The sequence below is a fragment of the Octopus sinensis genome, linkage group LG2, assembly GCF_006345805.1.
Source record: "Octopus sinensis linkage group LG2, ASM634580v1, whole genome shotgun sequence".
Lineage (NCBI taxonomy): Eukaryota > Metazoa > Mollusca > Cephalopoda > Octopoda > Octopodidae > Octopus > Octopus sinensis.
The window spans coordinates 50,703,819-50,723,052 of NC_042998.1; the positions used below are offsets into that span (position 1 = coordinate 50,703,819).

Here is a 19,234-nt window from a genome sequence, read left to right on the forward strand (position 1 = left end):
CTTCCAGAGGTCTCGGTCTCTCGTCATTTCCTCAGTGAGACCTAAAGTTCGAAGGTCGTGCTTCACCACCTCATCCCAGGTTTTCCTGGGTCTGCTTCTTCCACAGGATCCCTCGACTGCCAGGGTGTGGCACTTTTTCACACAACTATCTTCATCCATTGGATTTAAAACACTGGATGATGATGATGTTGATGATCACTTGGGAGAAGATGCATAGCCTTGGTGACTAAGATGATCTTGGATCTGTGGAGTTCCTTGATTGGCTTTTTGTGGGGCAACTTTTCTTGTATCTGGTGGTGGGGACCATATCATTTTTATTTGTCTATTGTGTATGTCTTTTATAACATTTCCTTTTTTATCTTCGTTGATTTCTGTGTAAACGCCAACTCTTTGTGTAACCTGTCTTTGTAATGTCCCCTTCATCTGACACCCTAGTCTGATGTCCCCATCATCCTTTGCCCTGGTGGCAAATAAAAGAAATTATCATCATCATCATGGTGAGCTGGCAGAATTGTTAGCACACTGGACAAAATGTTTAGTGGTATTTCAACCATCACTTCATTCTGATTTCAAATTCCACCAAGGTCGACTTTGCCATTCATCCTTTCTGGGTCAATAAAATAAGTAACTATTTCTTTATTACCCACAAGGGGCTAAACACAGAGGGGACAAACAAGGACAGACATAGGTATTAAGTCGATTACATCGACCCCAGTGCGTAACTGGTACTTAATTTATCGACCCCGAAAGGATGAAAGGCAAAGTCGACCTCGGCGGAATTTGAACTCACAACGTAGCGACAGACGAAATACGGTTACGCATTTCACCCGGCGTGCTAAAGTTTCTGCCAGCACCATCTTTATGTTCTGGGTCAATAAAATAAGTACCATCTTTATATTCTGCTGATGTTGACTTTGCCTTTCATCCTTTCAGGGTCGCTAAATTAAGTACCAAACAAGTACTGTGGTCAATGCGATCAACTTACTCTCTCCCTACAAATTTCAGGCCTTGTGCCTATAGTAGAAAGGATTATTATTATTATAATCAGGCAGCAAGCTGGCAGAATCTTTAGCACACCGGATGAAATGCTGAGTTGTATTTTGTCTGCCTCAACGTTCTGAATTCAAATTCCACCGAGGTCAACTTTACCTTTCATTCTTTCGGGGTCAATAAATTAAGTACCAGTAAAAACACTGGGGTTGATGTAATCGACTCATCCTCTCCTCCAAAATGGCTGCCCTTGTGGCAAAATTTGAAACCATCATTATTATTGTTGTTGTTATTGTTATTATTATTATTATTATTATTTTTCAGCTGATGTCCGGAATCAAAGAGCACTTAAGCTTCAGAATGCAACGCCCACACCAATCAACTCACAGGTACAGTCATCACTTTGTTTACTTCACCTGCTTTGCCACCTTGCTTTCCTCCATCTCTGTAATTGTATTTACCTTATCATTTCATTGCTTCTTTTCTTTGCAAAGGCTTTTTTTACTTTTTTCATACTGTAAAAGATAGCAGCAGACTAATATATTTCTTGATTTCTTTAATTTCTACACTGTTCTCTTTTCCTTTACTAAAAATATGTATAGTTACTTAATGATTCATTTATCATTACTTCAGCAAATAATGGTCAAAGCTGACGAGGTCAGAATAAGACTGAAAAATGTCTGACCTCCCAGAAAATGAACATCTTCAAAATATTATCATTAAAAAAAATTGCACATTGTAGAGTTTAGTACAAGATATACTCTTCCTTGAAAGAAAAATAGAAGACAGGATGGTCATAGTTTGATTGCCTTTCACCACAGTCCTGCTTCATTAGGACCTCGTTAGGTTTAAAGAACAACAAAAATGGTGTTTCAAGGTGTTCTTTTCAAAAACAGCAATGCTTAATATAATGGTAGTATATAGTAATACACACCACCTGACTACAGGTTTAACTTCTGTTTTGGACAATGGGATCTCCTACTGAAAGAGAAGACAAGCAACTTTGGACATTTAAGTGCTGTAATGTCTGCTCTCATTATCTCAATAAAACTCTGCTAGCCACCACTAAAACGATTACAAGCTTGTATTGGTTCTAATAAAACAGAACAGTGAATTTATAAAATACAAAGACAATGCTCTTGGGGCTCTAAACCAGGAAATACTGGTAATGTTTCTCACTCAGCTTTGTCAACTGTTTCAAGTTTACCTCAGCTGTCTGTGTCTGTAGTTCCCCAGCATTAATATAAAGTAAATTACGACTAAGTAACAAGGGAGCCTCTACAGCTCAACTGATTTGCTAGAAATCGCTGCCAAATCTCCTTCAGGTTTCATCTTTCATCCTGCAAAAAAAAAAAAAAAAGAGAAAAGAAACACTTGATATAGTGTATCCAATGTAGTGCATCTTAGCTATACTATATCTAATAAAAAAAAAAGCACATGTCTCAGTGGTTTGAGCGTTGGCCACACAATCATGAGGCAGTGAGTTCAGTTCTTAGATTGCATTGTGTGTTGTGTTCTTGAGCAATACACTTTATTTCACGTTGCTCCAGTTCACTCAGCTGTAGAAATGAGTTGTGACATCACTGGTTCCAAGTGGTATCATCCTTTGCTTTTCCCTCGGATAACATCAGTGGCATGAAGAGGGGAGGCTGGTATGCGTGGGCAACTGTTGGTCTTCCATAAAACAATCTTGCTTGGGCTTGTTCCTTGGAGGCTAACTTTCTAGGGGCAATCTCATGGTTATTCATGACCAGAGAGGGTCTTTACCCTTTTTTTTTCTGTAATAAAGAAATAAAAAGATGAAATACAGGATGGTCACTGTTGGAATGTCTTTCATCACACATCTACTCAATCAAAACTGACCTGCAGCTAAACAACAACAAAGATAAATAGATTACCATCCGGATACTGAAATGGATTAGATGGACTAAACTCTTGTATGGCCCTGTGGTTAAGAAGTTCTCTTTATAACCATATAGTTTTGGGTTCAACTCCATTGTATGGTACTCAGGGTTAATGTTTTCTACTCTAACCTCAAGTTGACTAATACCTTGTGAGTGTAATTTGGTAGATGGGAACGGTACCAAAGTCTATTATTTGTATATATGTGTGTATGTGTCTGTTTGTCTTTACATGTCTGCATTAACACTGCTTGAGTAGCAGGGGCATGGACTTATGTCCTATATTAACAAATTTTTAACAGTTAAATGGATCAATATATTGACCCTCACTGCACATTTTATTTCTACAAGTGCAGGCGTGGCTGTGTGGTAAGAAGTTTGTTTCCTAAACACATGGTTCAAGGTTCAGTCCCCTGTGTGGCACCTTAGGAGAGTGCTTTCTATGAGCCTTGTGAGTGGATATGGTAAATGGAAACTGAAAGACCATAGTGTTGGTGTGGCACCTTAGGAGAGTGTTTTCTATTATAGCCCCAGGCCAAAGGCTGCGAGCTGGCAGAAACGTTAGCAGTATTTCATTCATCTTTACGTTTTGGGTTCAAATTCTGCTGAAGTTGACTTTACCTTTCAGGGTCGATAAATTAAGTACCAGTTGCGTACTGGGTCAATCTAATTGGCTGGCCCCCTCCTCCAAAATTTCGGGCCTTGTGCCTAGAGTAGAAAAGATTATAGCCCCAGGCCAACTATAGTATGTGTGTATATTGTTCTCAAAACTATTCAATATTCAAAACCTCTCTCTGTTTATCTTCATCTTTTACTTGTTTCAGTCATTGGATTTGCAGCCATGCTGATCCATGGCCTTGAAAGCATTAGTCATACAAACTGACCCTCTTCCCAGTACTTATGTTTTTTAAAGCTTAGTACTTATCTTATTGATCTCCCTTTTTGCTAGACCACTTAGTTACGTAGACATAAGCAAACAAAACACCAGTTGTCGAGTGGTAGTTGGAGACAAACACAAGTATAAATCACACACACACATACCATCATCATCATCATCCTTTAACGTCTGTTTTCCATGCTGGCATGGGTTGGCTGGTATGACCATTGCTGATTTTTTGGCCTGGTTTCTATAGTTGGATGCCCTTCCTAACGGCAACCACTTACTGTGTTTGCTGGGTACTTTCAGTGTGCCACTGGCACAATACATACACACACACACACTGCTCATGATCAGAGATGCACATTTTGTCAGCCACTAAGGGACATGTTCTGCTGGTTAAGATCTGTGGCATTGAGCAGAATATTTGCTGTAGCCTATCTTTTACATCAAGACAAAACACATACATGTTAACACTTGCAACCAGTTAATCCATGAGAGTCACTACCTAGTACTGTATCACGGCCTTTGCTGAATTGTTAACATGCTGGATGAAATGCTTAGCAGTATTTTTCCCATTGCTACGTTCTGAGTTCAAATTCCACCAAGGTTTGCCTTTCATCTTTTTGGGGTCGATGAATTAAGTACCAGTGAAATGCTGGGGTCGATGAAATCGACTAGTTCCCACCCTGCAAATTTCAGGCCTTGTGCCTTTAGTAGAAAGGATTGTTATTATTATTAAGGCAGTGAGCTGGCATAATCGTTAGCATGCTGGGCAAAATGCTGAGCGGTATTTTGTCTGCCACTTTGTTCTGAGTTCCAATTCTACCAAGTTCAGTTTTGCCTTTCATCCTTTCGGGGTCAATAAATTAAGTACCAGTTGAGTACTCGGATTGATGTAATTGACTTGTTCCTCCCACAGAATTTCAGGCCTTGCACCTATAGTTGACAGGATTATTATTATTTCCCCTTTTTTTGACGTGTTCTCTGTTAATTAATAGATAACTAAGATACTGTGTTGGTAGTGAATATAAAGATTAGGAGTGCACAGAACACTTGTAGGATTATCAGTGATTATGAAATGAGTTTGTTTTCTGAGTTTCTCATCCTGAAGGCAACAAACATTGACCTAGCTAGCCCCTATCTATCTTTGTGCTATACTTGGTCAGTGAAAAATGAGATGATATAAAGAATGATGTTACCAATGGTAGGAAATAGTGCTGAGAAAGTAAAAAAAAATAGAATAGATGGCATAATATGTAGAGGATCTGACAAAACTTCTTTGTGATATTTAGTTGTGAGTTTTGATCCCAATCAGGTCAACTTCAGTTTTCATTCTCTTGAAATCAATAAAATAAATACTAGTTAATCCTTTAATACACAAAAATTTAGTTTTCATTTTACATTTAATTAAGATTGAATAAGTACTATACCTTTTACTTGTTTCAGCCATTTGACTGTGGCCATGCTGGAGTATTGTCTTGAAGGGTTTTAGTCAGACAAATCAACCACAGGGCTTTTTTTTTTTAAAGTCCAGTACTTATTTTATCGGTTTGTTTTGCTGAACTACTAAGGTTACAGGGACATAAACACACCAACGTCAGTTCTCAAGCAGTGGTGGGGGACAAAAAAGACACATGCATATATATATATATATGTACAATGAGCTACTTTTAGTTTCCATTGACCATATCCACTCACAAGATTTCAGTCAGCCTCCGGACATTACATCATGAATGGTTTAAGAACTGGAGTCATTATAATCAATTATAAACTTGAAAGTGATGCCCCAGCATGACCTCAATCCAGTGGCAGAAACTAGTAAAAAGGAAGTAGGAAAATAACTTGAGAATCTTAGAGCAGTTTTGAAAATTGCTCAAATTAAATGAGATAAAATCAAGAATCACCCCCACTTATGAATTTTTCATTTGGGATCAACCAGATTGGGTCTGCTGTTCCAGTTGCTCAGGTCAATCAGTTTTCAATTGAATGGTTGTTTTAACTAGAATTTCATACCATGAATCCTAAGTATTCCATCCAAGGTCATCCTGCCTTTTTTAAGATAGAAGAGTGAGGTTTGACTACTATTTCTAACAGTTCAAGCTACCTTGTAGAGGCTTCCTTGAAAAACATTGCTGGCACTTTATTGATTACAGTGACAAGGTTTCCAGTTAATCCAATCAATGGAACAGCCTGCTCATGAAATTAATGTGCAAGTGGCTGAGCACTCCACGGACATGCATACCCTTAACGTAGTAGTTGTCGAGGGAGTTTCAGCATGACACAGAATGTGACAAGGCCGGTCTGTTGAAATACAAATACTACTCATTTTTGGCAGGGAAATGGGCTGAAGCAATGTGAAATAAAATGCCTTGCTCAAGGACACGTATTGCCAGGGATTGAACTCACAACCTTACAGCTGTGAGTCAAATACCCCTAACCACTAAGCCACATGCCTTCACTCTTGTAAAACCGTAGAGCAACTACGTCACCTATAATAGTTATAGCGTTTTAGAATTTACACCTTTTAGTAGATAATGATGAAAATGTATCTACATGTAATAGATGGCTTGCAAGAAAACCCAATTGTTTAAATTTATCTTCATTACACTTTAGATCAACTTTTTGTTACAAATAATGGGGTGATTTTTATTCTTATTTATTTACTAGCAGTATTGCTCGGGTTTGTTTCGAACCTTTAGAATTGGAATTTTTGAAAAGTAAAAATTTTGCATTATGTAACTTGTTATTCTCTTTAAGTGAACATTTTTCTGGTTGAAATACACCAAAAAATGGCGACACAGCAGTAAAAAAAATCGTAAAAAATAGGAATTTTCATAGAAAAAAAGCACCTCTTTGATGTAAATAATTTTTGGTGTTAACATGGTCTGATTTGAATTTTTTCTTCTACGGAATGAAGAGCAAACCTTCTATCATACTTTCAATTTTGGTCAACTTGAGCCACAGGGTCTCGGAGGAGATAGTGTTAGTTGAAGGCTACCAAACCTGCCACACAGACAACTTCAGCTTTGTATATATATAGATTAAGAGATATGTAGTTATGCTTCCATATTATATTCCAGATTAAGACAGTGAGTTAACGGAATGACTATGGAATTTGGATAAAATTAAAAATTCTACTGAGGTCGACTTTGCCTTTCATCCTTTCAGGATTGATAAGATAAATACTAGTTGAGTACAAGGGTCAGTATAACTGACTCCCACCTACTCTCAAAATCGCTGGCTTTGTATCAGAATTAGAAAGAAATATTAGTATAGGCGCAGGAGTGGCTGTGTGGTAAGTAGCTTGCTTACCAACCACATGGTTCTGGGTTCAGTCCCACTGCGTGGCACTTTGGGCAAGTGTCTTCTACTATAGCCTCGGGCCGACCAAATGGAAACTGAAAGAAACCCGTCGTATATATATGTGTATGTTTGTGTGTCTTTGTCCCCCAACATCGCTTGACAACCGATGGTGGTGTGTTTACGTCCCCGTAACTTAGCAGTTCGGCAAAAGAGACCGATAGAATAAGTACTAGGCTTACAAAGAATAAGTCCTGGGATCGATTTCCTCGACTAAAGGTGGTGCTCAAGCATGGCCACAGTCAAATGACTGAAACAAGTTAAAGAGTAAAGAGAGTAGATTCTTTTAGAGAAAAGTAGGATTCTACTTCTTGCCTTTCCTTTTTCTTTTTTTCCTTTCTTTTTCCTTTTTTTTTTTTTTTTTGAGAGAGAGAGAATGTGTATGGTGAGAGACTGGGATTTATTTGTTTTTACATAAATTTCATAATTTAAGAAACAGTATGCATAATGTTTCTCTTTTTGTTACTTTTCCCCTTTAGAATTTTTTTTATTGTTATAATCATTTATTTTTTTCTTTTTATTTTTTTCTGTATTTAGCGGCCCAATATATCGTTAGTCCCCGTCAAACTGACTTGCCGTCAGAAGTTGTACCAACAACAGTTAACAAAATTTATATATTATCAAAACACTTAAAACAAAAATGTAAACGATCAGCTTTCACTAGGGATTTTATTACTCCCTAGGGTCCAGGTAACATATATTTTATTGGATAGCACTGCACCTTTGTCATTTCTGTTAAGGAAAGCCACCTGACAAAACCCTTCGAATACACTTAGATATTAGGCAAACTGACCTTAATGTTCGTTGAATAACAGTCACTTCTTTAACCAGTCCTGCACTGTATATAGAAGATATTTTACTCACTGTTATGTCGTTAATCAGTCGTTAGATTCTTATGTATTATTTATTGTAGAAAGTGTATTTAGGAATCTGAAATTGTCCCGACCAAATGCATTTTACATTCTCATATTCACTATATCTTTACATTGTTTTTTATAGGCATCTTGTTGTTGTTGTAGTTGATGTTGTAGTATTTGTTGTTGTTGTTGTTGAGTAACTGTGAATGATCGGAAGCCTTTTGTATGGAAGTAACTTATCAAATAAGTAGTTCTATTGTACCAATCTCTTCTCTATATATATAAAGCTGAAGTTGTCTGTGTGTGGCAGGTTTGGTAGCCTTCAACTAACACTATCTCCTCCGAGACCCTGCAGCGTAAGTTGACCAAAATTGAGAGTATGATAGAAGAAGGCTTGCTCTTCCTTCCGTAGAAGAAAAAATTCAAATCGGACCATGTTAACACCAAAAATTATTTACATCAAAAAGGTGCTTTTTTTCTACAAAAATCCCTATTTTTTACGATTTTTTTACTGCTGTGTCGCCATTTTTCAGTGTATTCCAACCAGAAAAATGTTCACTTAAAGAGAATAACAAGCTACATAATGCAAAATTTTTACTATTCAAAAATTCCAATTCTAAAGGGTCGAAACAAACCCGAGCAATGCTGGGTGATACTGCTAGTATAGAATAAGAAGATTCCTTCCTAACTGTGAAATTATATGGTCTGAGTGAGCTTGGTTGATAGAAACTGAAAGAAGCCTGTTGTGTGTGTCTTTGTCTTGACATCATGTGAAGGTTGCAAACAAGCCCCTGCCCTTATACAAGCAATATTGTTCACGTCCAGTCTTCCATAAAAAAACCTGTCTGGCCATGGGAAAACATTGCTTTGCTTGGAAACTGATGAGGTTTGGTGACAGGAAAGGCATTTGGGAGTAGAAAATCTTCCCCAATAAATTCCAGCTGACCCATGCATGCATGGAACAGCAAATGTACAATAATAATGATAACGATGACAACAACACACACACATTCAGTGCTTGTAATTCTCTGTTCAGATGCTCTTATCTAGCTTTGTAGTAATGATCGATGGGGACGGTGGGAATATTGGACAGGGTTCTGATTTGACAGTCAAGCCAGTTTAAATTATGCATTGTCATTTCTCAGTGTTGTATATTAATAGTGCACTAAATGCTGGTATGTCTTTGTATGCATGCTCACTTATGCACATAGCACTGATATTGATGTATTCACTCAACTACTTGGGCTTGCTTCTCATCTCTTAATATTTTCTTTGTTATTTACAGGATTGAATTAAGTAAATGAGTCCCTTACAACAATATATATATATATATATATATATACATATATATTGCCAGTTGATGAGACTGATTTGTTTATAGAAAGGTTCATGTTACCATTACCCAGAGGTGACATTCATTGTCAATTACTGTTAGATCTGTCTTAGCCTCAATTTACATTATTTTAAGAAATGCATTACTAAGGTATTTCTCAACCATTTTTTTTTTTATCTATGGACCCCTTTGATTACTATTTTATTCTGGTGGATTCCATCACCACAAGAAGTTTAAAAACTAATTTCATAGATACTTCTGTATTTTTGTCATTAAGGTGATGTTGACATAAATTTATGACTGGGAGGTTTCCAAACTTTTCATATTAACAAACTACTTTTTGAAAGTAAAAATAATGAATGTCCAAGTCCCCATACTCATTATTATTATTATACTCTCTAAGGAACCTTTATGCAGTCCTGAGTAGGACACACAGAATTACGCGATGGGAGAATTTACCAGTGACTAATAACTCATTGTAGGCACTGGCATTGGACACTGACCATTGTGGTTAGCTGGTATCTAGGACCAAACAGAGAGCTAACACCGTATCTACCTGAATAATATATCCCTACAAACTCATATATATGTGTGTGTGTGTGCGTATATATATATATATATATATATATATGTTACTACTTATTACTATATATTATTACAGTGAATGTTCTTGTTAATCATCTTGTATTTCCTTCAGCAAGTTCTTTTTGTTTCTCTCCCTTATTTCTTTGTTTTTTTCAAAATTTCTAGTGTTCTCATTGATTTTCTCCCTTCTCTCACTGCTACTGAACACATAACCTCCCCTCTCTCTACCTGATACCGTCACAAAACATTACTATTCGTTTAGAGTTCTGCTTGAAACTTTTGTCTTGTCTTTTTCCTCGCAGCAAACCAATTTACACCACAATTATCTCAACCTATCATACTTGAGTTTATAAATGTTTCCTGTCAGTTCTTCCTTCTAAACTGCATTAAGCCAACCATAAATTGTCCTATTCAACCCAAAATGTCTAATGTTGCTAGTATTCTCAGGAAACAAAAAGACAAAATTGCACAGCCACCACTTGCAGACAAGTATGTCTTGATAGGATGTACCATAATTTTTCACTTAACCTTTTCACTTTCTCTGAGCTGTCATCCTCTCCCAGGTCATTTTTGTTTTGAATTTTCAGCAATGTGTCTGTAACTTTGCCTTTTTCTTGGTAGTGCAGTTGGCCCTATGCAAACCCAGTTTTATTTCTGGGTACTGTAGACTGTAGAGCTGATTTTTCTTCTGTCTGGTAAACTGAAACCAATAGAATTAGATGCCTTACTTTTGAGGCGGCGAGCTGGGAAAAATGCTTAGCGGTATTTCGTCTGCCGTTACGTTCTGAGTTCAAATTCCACCAAGGTCGACTTAATCCCTTTGTCTGTCCTTGTTTGTCCCCTCTATGTTTAGCCCCTTGTAAGCAGTAAGAATTAGATGCCTTACTGAGGCACAGAACAAGAAATGTAGTAACGCCAAACTTAATAACATTGTGGTCTGACACCAAGAACCTAAACCTCACAGCTATTCTACCTCATAATTCAGATAATTTTATTCTTGGAGTTTAGTTCCAGGTCAGCCATGACTAAGCTTAATTATGGTAAAACCGGTTGCAGTCATAGCCTTTGTGTGTTAATGCATTGCATATCTAAGACTACAATATCAGATGTTTCCTTCCCTTTCCATAATGGTAGGTGTAGTTTGAGTGTGATTTGGTTGCTATTTCTTGCACGTGAAGGGACTCACTCTCTCGTGCCAGTTTATTTACAAGAATGTGTTAGTTCCAAAAGAATATCTCTAGTCAGCATTCTTTTGTTTTTCTTCTGTCAAACATCAAGGGAAGGGCTTATGTTTTTCGGTCTTTGATATTTTAAATCCCTTTGTGAGTCATTTATTTTACCTTGAGTTGTTTAGCCGAAATATTAGCGCCAGTTTATTTGGGAAGTTCTTATATTCTGCCATGTAACGTTGGTAGAAATGTAATCCGATACAGGCAGTTACCATTATCAGTCCTGTTATCTCACATGAAATAAAGACCAAGATGACAAACCAGTGCTATAGAGATTCTCATTTACACTACAACAATCCAAAGGGTTTCCTCTCTATGGTAGTTCAATTACTTTTAAGCAGTAAAATTTACTTGCAGCATGCTTATTATATTCTCAAAATTTAATGTTCAGCCACCGAGTTGTCAGCCCATTGCACCATATTAGTATTTTAGTTTTTTTATATATATTTTTTTTATTTTACTGAAATAGTCTTTGTTACAATTATTCACTTGTAGTTTTCTTTTGATTTCTTCAGAAATGAAATTCATTGTTTATTTCACCATAATCTAATAAAAGACGGTTTTCTAATTAATTTTTTTTCTTTCTCTGTGAAATGATATTTCTTCCCTTTTTCTTAAGTCATTACTGTTTTCCAGAATTCTTGGCTTGTTTTTCTTTGTTTTTAAAAAATATTTTTTCTGTGTTTATGTAGATGTGTGTTGTTTTTTTCTTTGTATTTTTATGCAATTTTTTTTCCATTTTGTTTTGTGTCTTTCTTTTGTTGCTTTCGTCATAACTAATTCTGGCAACTGATAGCTGGCACTCTACTTCACATTAGAAATTATGCTAGTTTGAAACAACACACGGAATGTGGAATGGCTGATGAATTAGTCTCAAAAGAAAGATAAAAACAACACTAACACAGACAAAAGAATATATAAATAAATAAAGTAAATAATAATAATAATAACAATAAAAAAAAACATGTCGCTAGATCAGTGACATGAATTTTAAACAAAATTGCTTAGAAAAGCAACAGACTTCTCTTGAGACAGAATTATCATCTCTGTCTTTCTCATTCAGTTCCAGTTTCTTTATTTAAGTTAGAATAGGGGTAAGTTTTTGAGTGTATGCTATAATCTATAGCATAACTGTTGTAGCTGTTTAACCCAAGGTTAATCATACTTGATAGACCTATGGTCAGAAACATTCCAGTTTTGATCGCATTTTGTCCCTCCTGTTCTTATTTATTTATTTTAAATGATAGGGTGTCATTTTGTTGGAAATTTGGCCGTGATAGAAGCTTTCCTTGTTGGCTCGGAATCTGTAATGCATATGTGAGTGCTGGGGTATTTGGTAAAAATAATGGCTAGATTGTGAAGAAAGATAAGAAGTGATGTTTAGTGAGTCATAAGGAAAAATGTTGGCTGGAATGAGAAGGAAAACAGGTGATTGTATGAGTAATAAAATCTATGGCAGTGCATTTGGTAGATTTATGGGTTTAGATGTTAGAAATAAATATGATAGTAGAAGCTGTAGTGAAAGAGAGTGGTGGTAGAATTTGTAGTAATGACACACAGAAATTCGTGGAAGAAAACTTGTGAACTAGATACAGTAACTGATTTCCAACTCATAGGTCTTGTGTTCAAATCCACTACAAGCATTTTATTTCATTTTTTTTTTATTCCATTTGATATTTGAGCAGTTTACTTAGAAGTAGATACATGTTCAATTCATCTAACTTTCTGGAACAGATAACAAATTAGCTGGATTTGAATGGCTTTGCCATGAAACCAGAGTGAAACTGTAGCCCCTACAAGCTCCCCTTTGACTTACACTGGATCTTTTATCTTTTACTTGTTTCAGCCATAATACTGCAGCCATGCTGGGGCACCACTTTGAAGAATTTGTAGTCAAATGAACCAATCCCAATGCTTGTTTTTTTTTTAAAGCCTGGTACTTTTGTCTGTTAGTCTTTTTTACCAAACTACTAAATTACAGGGGCATAAGTACCAATTTTCAAGCAGTGGTGGGGGGCAAAGACTCACATATACATATACATGCATGCATGCATATATACATACATATTTATGACAGGCTTCTTACAGTTTCCATCTACCAAATCCTCTCACAAAGCTTTAGTCAGCCCCAGACTATAGCAGACACTTATCCAAGCTGCCATGCAGTGGAACTGAACTTGGAACCCTGTGGTTATGAAGCAAGCTTCTTACCAAACAGCTACACCTGTTTTTATATTTTTATCACAGAAGAATATATATGGTTGAGTGTATAGTTGCATTTTTGGGGGTAATACTGAATAATGAAGAAATAAGTTCAAAAGAAACATCATTGGTGTTTGTATTCAGTAAATGGCATTTTTCTTAACCACACATTCTTGTTTTCTTTGGTTCAGTCAAAGAAGGAGCAGCACCTTTCATCTTTAAAGGGCCTCCATGATTGGTGTAGATTAAGTCAGGAGGAAACTAAGGAGCCAAGAACTGCTGTGGTCCATCTGAGGAACTTCTGCACGGTTTTCAACCTTCTATTTTCACTCACAATGCTTGGGTTGGCTCAAGGCTTTGGTTGAAGACACTTGCTCAATGTGTTGCACAGTTGGCTCAAACCTAGAATCATTTAGTTGTGAAACAAACTTCTTCACCACTCAGCCATGCTTACAACTATTTGCCTTCATCATCTCCTGTATGCCTTAACCTTCAAAGATTTTGGGCTAATACCATATGAGCTGCCACTCTGATGCTGACTCATCTTCAGCACAGTAGACTATAGCATGCACTGTAAATGAATTGCCTTGTCTAAGAACACATTGTGCCACCCATTGCAGGAATCAGGTTCACAATCTTAGTTGTGAATTCAACAATTGAATCTTAGTTGTGAATTCAACCAATTGACCAAGAACTTTCATATGCAATTTGCTTTAGTTTGGTCCAGTGGTTCTCAACCATTTTTTACCTATGGATCCCTTTGATTCCTTTTTGAACTCTACTGGACTGCCAAAGCCATTCAATGTTAAATATTATTAGGAATTGTATAAAAAATTAACACACCTCACTGGAAATTTTGTTTCGCTTTCTGAAGGCAACAGGCTGGTGTTAAACAAGATTTGACTGTTATTTCTAGCAATGTCAATGACTGAATAGAGGATTCTCCTGTGTTAAGAATTTGATTGATAGGTACATAGAGATATTGGCTGTTGTTTAGTCCCATGTTGGGCATGGATAAAGTATGATCAGGAATGTACCAACCACAACCTTCCTGCCTTTTGTCTCATGTATAGAGTGACTAAGACTGCATTTTCTAATCTTTTTATTTTTTACCTTTTATTTGCTTCAGTCATTAGAATTGCCATAATGGGGCACTGCCTTGAAGAATTGTTACTCAAATGAATTGACCCTAGTAGACAGCAACACTAGTTGTCAAGCAGTGGAGGTGGAGATAAACACAGACACACACACATATACAGATATGATATCATCTTCGTCATTTAACGTCCGCCTTCCATGCTGGCATGGGTGGGACAGTTTGACAGGAGCTAGCCAAACAGAAGACTGCACCGGACTTCTATGTCTATTTTAACATGGTTTTTACAGCTGGATGCCCTTCCTAACACCAACCACCCCACAGAGTGAACTAAGTGCTTTTTTAGGTGGCATGAGAACAGGCACAGTCAGTTTTGGCATGGTTTTTTTACAGCTGGATGCCTTTCCGAGCACCAACCACTTTAAATGTATACACACACACCATGAGCTTTTTTCTGTTTCCATCAACCAAACCTACTCGGTTGGCCTGACGCTATAGCGGAAAACAATTCCCCAAAGTGCCATACAGTGGGACTGAACCTGGGACCATATGGTTGGGAAGCAAGCTTCTTATTACACAGTCACACCTGTGTACTTTGTTTTTAGGTTGCTAATTCAAGCAGATCAGATGTCATGTTAAAGTCACCCGCTTCTCATTTCATTGTCTGATGGTCAACTCAAGTTTATTAGTTCTCAGTGATATCAGCCAAAATGAGATAAATTGGGTATAGAATGGTTACGAGCTAATGAGGGAGTCTCTGTGCCAGATTTGCTAGAAATAGTAGCTGAATCTCAGTAACCTCACACCCTCAAATCATCAGATTAGGTAAGAGAAGACACATCTGATATACAAAAAAAAATGTGGTCATGGATGAGAAAGCCTTTGATCATAAATCTCCCATCATGCTTGACCTTATTCAAGCAATAACTATAGAATGGATTAGAACAAATCAGAGTTACTGTGTATATTGAGTCCTTTTATGTCTCATTTCTCAGTGGTTTGACTATAGATAGTGATGAAATAAATATTGGCTTCAAATTTTGGCATAAGGCCAGCAAGTTCAGTGGAGGGGATAAGTCACTTACATCAACCCCATTGCTCAAGTGATACTTATTTTATCAACCCGCAAAATGATGAAAGGCAAAGTTGACCACAGCAGGGTTTGCGCTCAGAACATATAGAAGGACAAAATGCCACTAAGCATTTTGCCTAGTGTGCTAACGATTCTGCCAGCTCGCAGTGTTGAGCTTAAATAAGGTTGGTTTCAAATTTTGGCACAAGGCCAGCAATTCCAGAGAGGGCATAAGTCAATTACATTGATCCCAGTGCTCAGCTGGTACTTATTTTATCAACCCCAAAAGAATGAAAAGCAAGGTCAACCACAGTGGAATTTGAACTCTGAACATAGAGAAAGACAAAATGCCACTAAGCATTCTGTTCTGCCAATTTGCCATCTGATGAAATAAATGTTAATGTGGTTAGCTAAAACTCCAGCATGGCCACAGCCCAATGACAGAAACCATTAAAAGAAAAAAAGGATTGCTTAAGCTTCTACTTTCCTTAATTTCTTATCTTTCTTGTTTATAGTTTCCTTTTTCCCTCCTATATTTTTTATCCCCTTCCTATTTCATTTACCTTGCTTCCTTCTTCACTAATTCTGTTTTCTCTGCCTTTTCTTTCTCTTTCTCCTTCCCTCTCTCCTTAGCCGCAGTCCCCACACTCAATATCAATCCCTTCATTCTCTCGCGTCCCTTGCCACTCACCCATTTCAATCATGCTTCTCTTCATAATATCCTGTGTATACCTTTTAATCCAAATGAATCCTACCCCCGCTACTGGCTCCTATGCTGGTGGCACATAAAAACCACCATCTGAACATGGTTGATGCCAGTGCTGCCTGACTGGCTCCTGTGCCGGTGGCATGAAAAAAGCACCCACTACACTCTTGGAGTGGTGGGCGTTAGAAAGGGGATCCAGCTGTAGAAGCCTTGCCAGTCCCCAGTGAAACCATCCAACCCATGCCAGCATGGAAAACGGACATTAAATGATAAAGTAATCCTGCCAATAAAGCAACGCATCGGACACCGATAGGTAGATTTAGCTTCAGGAATTGAGGATAATCTATTCTTTGCATAAAAATCTAATGTAATAATATTACTCACGTAAACTCACATTAAACCAAGAGACTTGAGTTAATAATAGCCAATTTTACATTGGCACACACGACCACTAATTTCTGTTGAAGGGGCTAAGTTGATTGATCTAACACTGAATATCCATATACTTATGTTACAGGTATTATTTTTACTGTTTTCATCATCATCATTGTTTAACATCCATTTTCCATGCTGCTATGGGTTGGATGGTTTGACAGGAGCTGATCAGCCGGAGATATGTCCAGGCTCTAATTGGCTGTTTTGACATAGTTTCTATGGCTGGATGCCCTTCCTAAAACCAACCACTTTACATCAGTCTCCTTTTTCCCTCTTATTTTTTTATCCCCTTCCTGTTTCCTCGCTTCCTTCATTACTAATTCTCTTTCCTCTGCCCTTTCTTTCTCTCCCTCCCTCACTCTCCTTAGCCACTGTCCCCACACTCAATATCCATCCTGTCATTTTCTCCCACCTCTTGCCGCTCATCCATTGGCACATGTGCATTTATGCAACACCACAAGTTGTGAAATTATTTCAGTTTTCTGTAAATTTAATCATTGGATCTTGTTAAATTTCTTCCAACCACTTGAAGTTTTTCAAATCTTCATCAGGTTATTTTCAAAAGAATGCTGTTTTGATGTAGTTTTTGCATTCTGATAGTGAAAATTTCATTCATTTTTCCTAGAAATTAATAATAAGCATTTAAAATTACATAATTTTAGTTAGTCAAAAACCTCCATTGCCCATGCTGTTATGTCTATAAGTCTCTTTTGCCAAACTACTTAGAGGGACACATACACATATTATAGGCTTCCTTCAGTTTCCAGCCACTAAATCCACTCAAGGTTTTAGTTGGCTTGGGACTATTGTAGAAGACACTCGCCCAAGGTGCTACATAGTGGAACTGAACCCACAACCATGTGGTTGGGGAGCAAACTTCTTACCACACAGCCATACCTGTACCTAGGTGTCTCTAATTATACAAGAACACAAAGCTTTGGGTATTACAAGGTGTGCTGAGACAGAGGTCGAGTTAGATGGTAGCTACAGAAACATATTCTTCAGCTTGAGACAGTAATTGAATTGGTTGACTCTACATCCTTTGTTCTACAGATGAGACAGAACAGTGATTGTTGGCTAAATTAAATATCGCTTGTAGACTGAGATTAATATTAGCAATTTATTGTTGAAACTTCATACACTTTCTTCACCTGTCTGTTTCTTTCTCTATCAATCCCTCTCTCCCCCACACACACCCATGCTCTTTCTTCTGTCATAATGTGTCTGTGTATAAACTCAGTAACACCCTTCCTTCCCCTCCAAAGAAAGGGAGTGTTTATTTCTGTGTTACTTCTGTTCCTTCAACGTTTTCCCCTTAAACTGCTTCCATATTCTTGTTTCATTTTCTCTTCTTTCGGTTATCTGTTTATTCTTTATATTTCTACTCACTCTTTCACTACTCTCTCTCTCTCTCTTTCTCAAATTGCATTTGATCTTCTAACCAATAACTGATGAGGATTTGGCAACATCCTGTGTTTGTTTTCCATTTGTTTGTGCATTTATTATATAAATTTCAACTTTATATATATCATCATCATCATCATCATCGTCGTTTAACGTCCGTTCTCCATGCTAGCATGGGTTGGACGGTTCGACCGGGGTTCTGGGAAGCCAGAAGGCTGCACCAGGCTCCAGTCTAATCTGGCAATGTTTCTACAGCTGGATGCCCTTCCTAATGCCAACCACTCCGTGAGTGTAGTGGGTGCTTTTTACGTTCCACCTGCACAGGTGCCAGGCGGGGCTGGCAACGGCCACGGTCAGATTGGTGTATTTTATGTGCCACCGGCACGGAAGCCAGTCGAGGCGGTGCTGGCATCGGCCACGAGTCGGATAGTGCTTTTTACGTACCACCAGACCAGGGATCCTGGCTGGTTCAATTCGATTTCGATTTCGCTTGCCCCAACATGTCTTCACAAGCAAAGGGGGTTGGCATGGGTGCCTGTCGTACGGTCGCATTGGAGTATTTTAAGTGCCACGGCCACGAGTCGGATAGTGCTTTTTACGTACCACCAGACCAGGGATCCTGGCTGGTTCAATTCGATTTCGATTTCGCTTGCCCCAACATGTCTTCACAAGCAAAGGGGGTTGGCATGGGTGCCTGTCGTACGGTCGCATTGGAGTATTTTACGTGCCACGGCCACGAGTCAGATAGTGCTTTTTACGTACCACCAGGCCAGGGATCCTGGCTGGTTCAATTCGGTTTCGATTTCGATTTCGCTTGCCCCAACATGTCTTCGCAAGCATGGGGGGTTGGCATGGGTGTCTGTCGTCGGATGAGGTTCTATATCGACTTCGCTTGCCTCAACCGGTCTTTGTGTCCAAGGGAGGAAAGGCATTCATAAGTGGGCTGGGCTCACTTGTCCTGCCTGGTCTTCTCACGTACAGAATATTTCCAAAGGTCTCGGTCTCTGGTCATTTCCTCAGTGAGGCCTAAAGTTCGAAGGTCGTGCTTCACCACCTCGTCCCAGGTTTTCCTGGGTCTACCTCTTCCACGGGTTCCCTCAACTGCTAGGGATTGGCACTTTCTCACACACCTATCTTCATCCATTCTCGCCACATGACCATACCAGCGCAATCATCTCTCTTGC

At 38.1% G+C, this 19,234-nt stretch overlaps 1 protein-coding gene across 1 annotated transcript in view; it reads left to right on the forward strand.

Annotated features, from left to right (window-relative positions):
• LOC115232444 (protein pygopus) overlaps positions 1–19,234 on the forward strand; it is a 55,420-nt gene that overhangs the window by 26,653 nt on the left and 9,533 nt on the right. Inside the window, exon 2 of the mRNA XM_029802321.2 lies at positions 1,315–1,379. Coding sequence (XP_029658181.1) covers positions 1,315–1,379 — 65 coding nt within the window. The remainder of the gene's footprint in view (positions 1–1,314; positions 1,380–19,234) is intronic.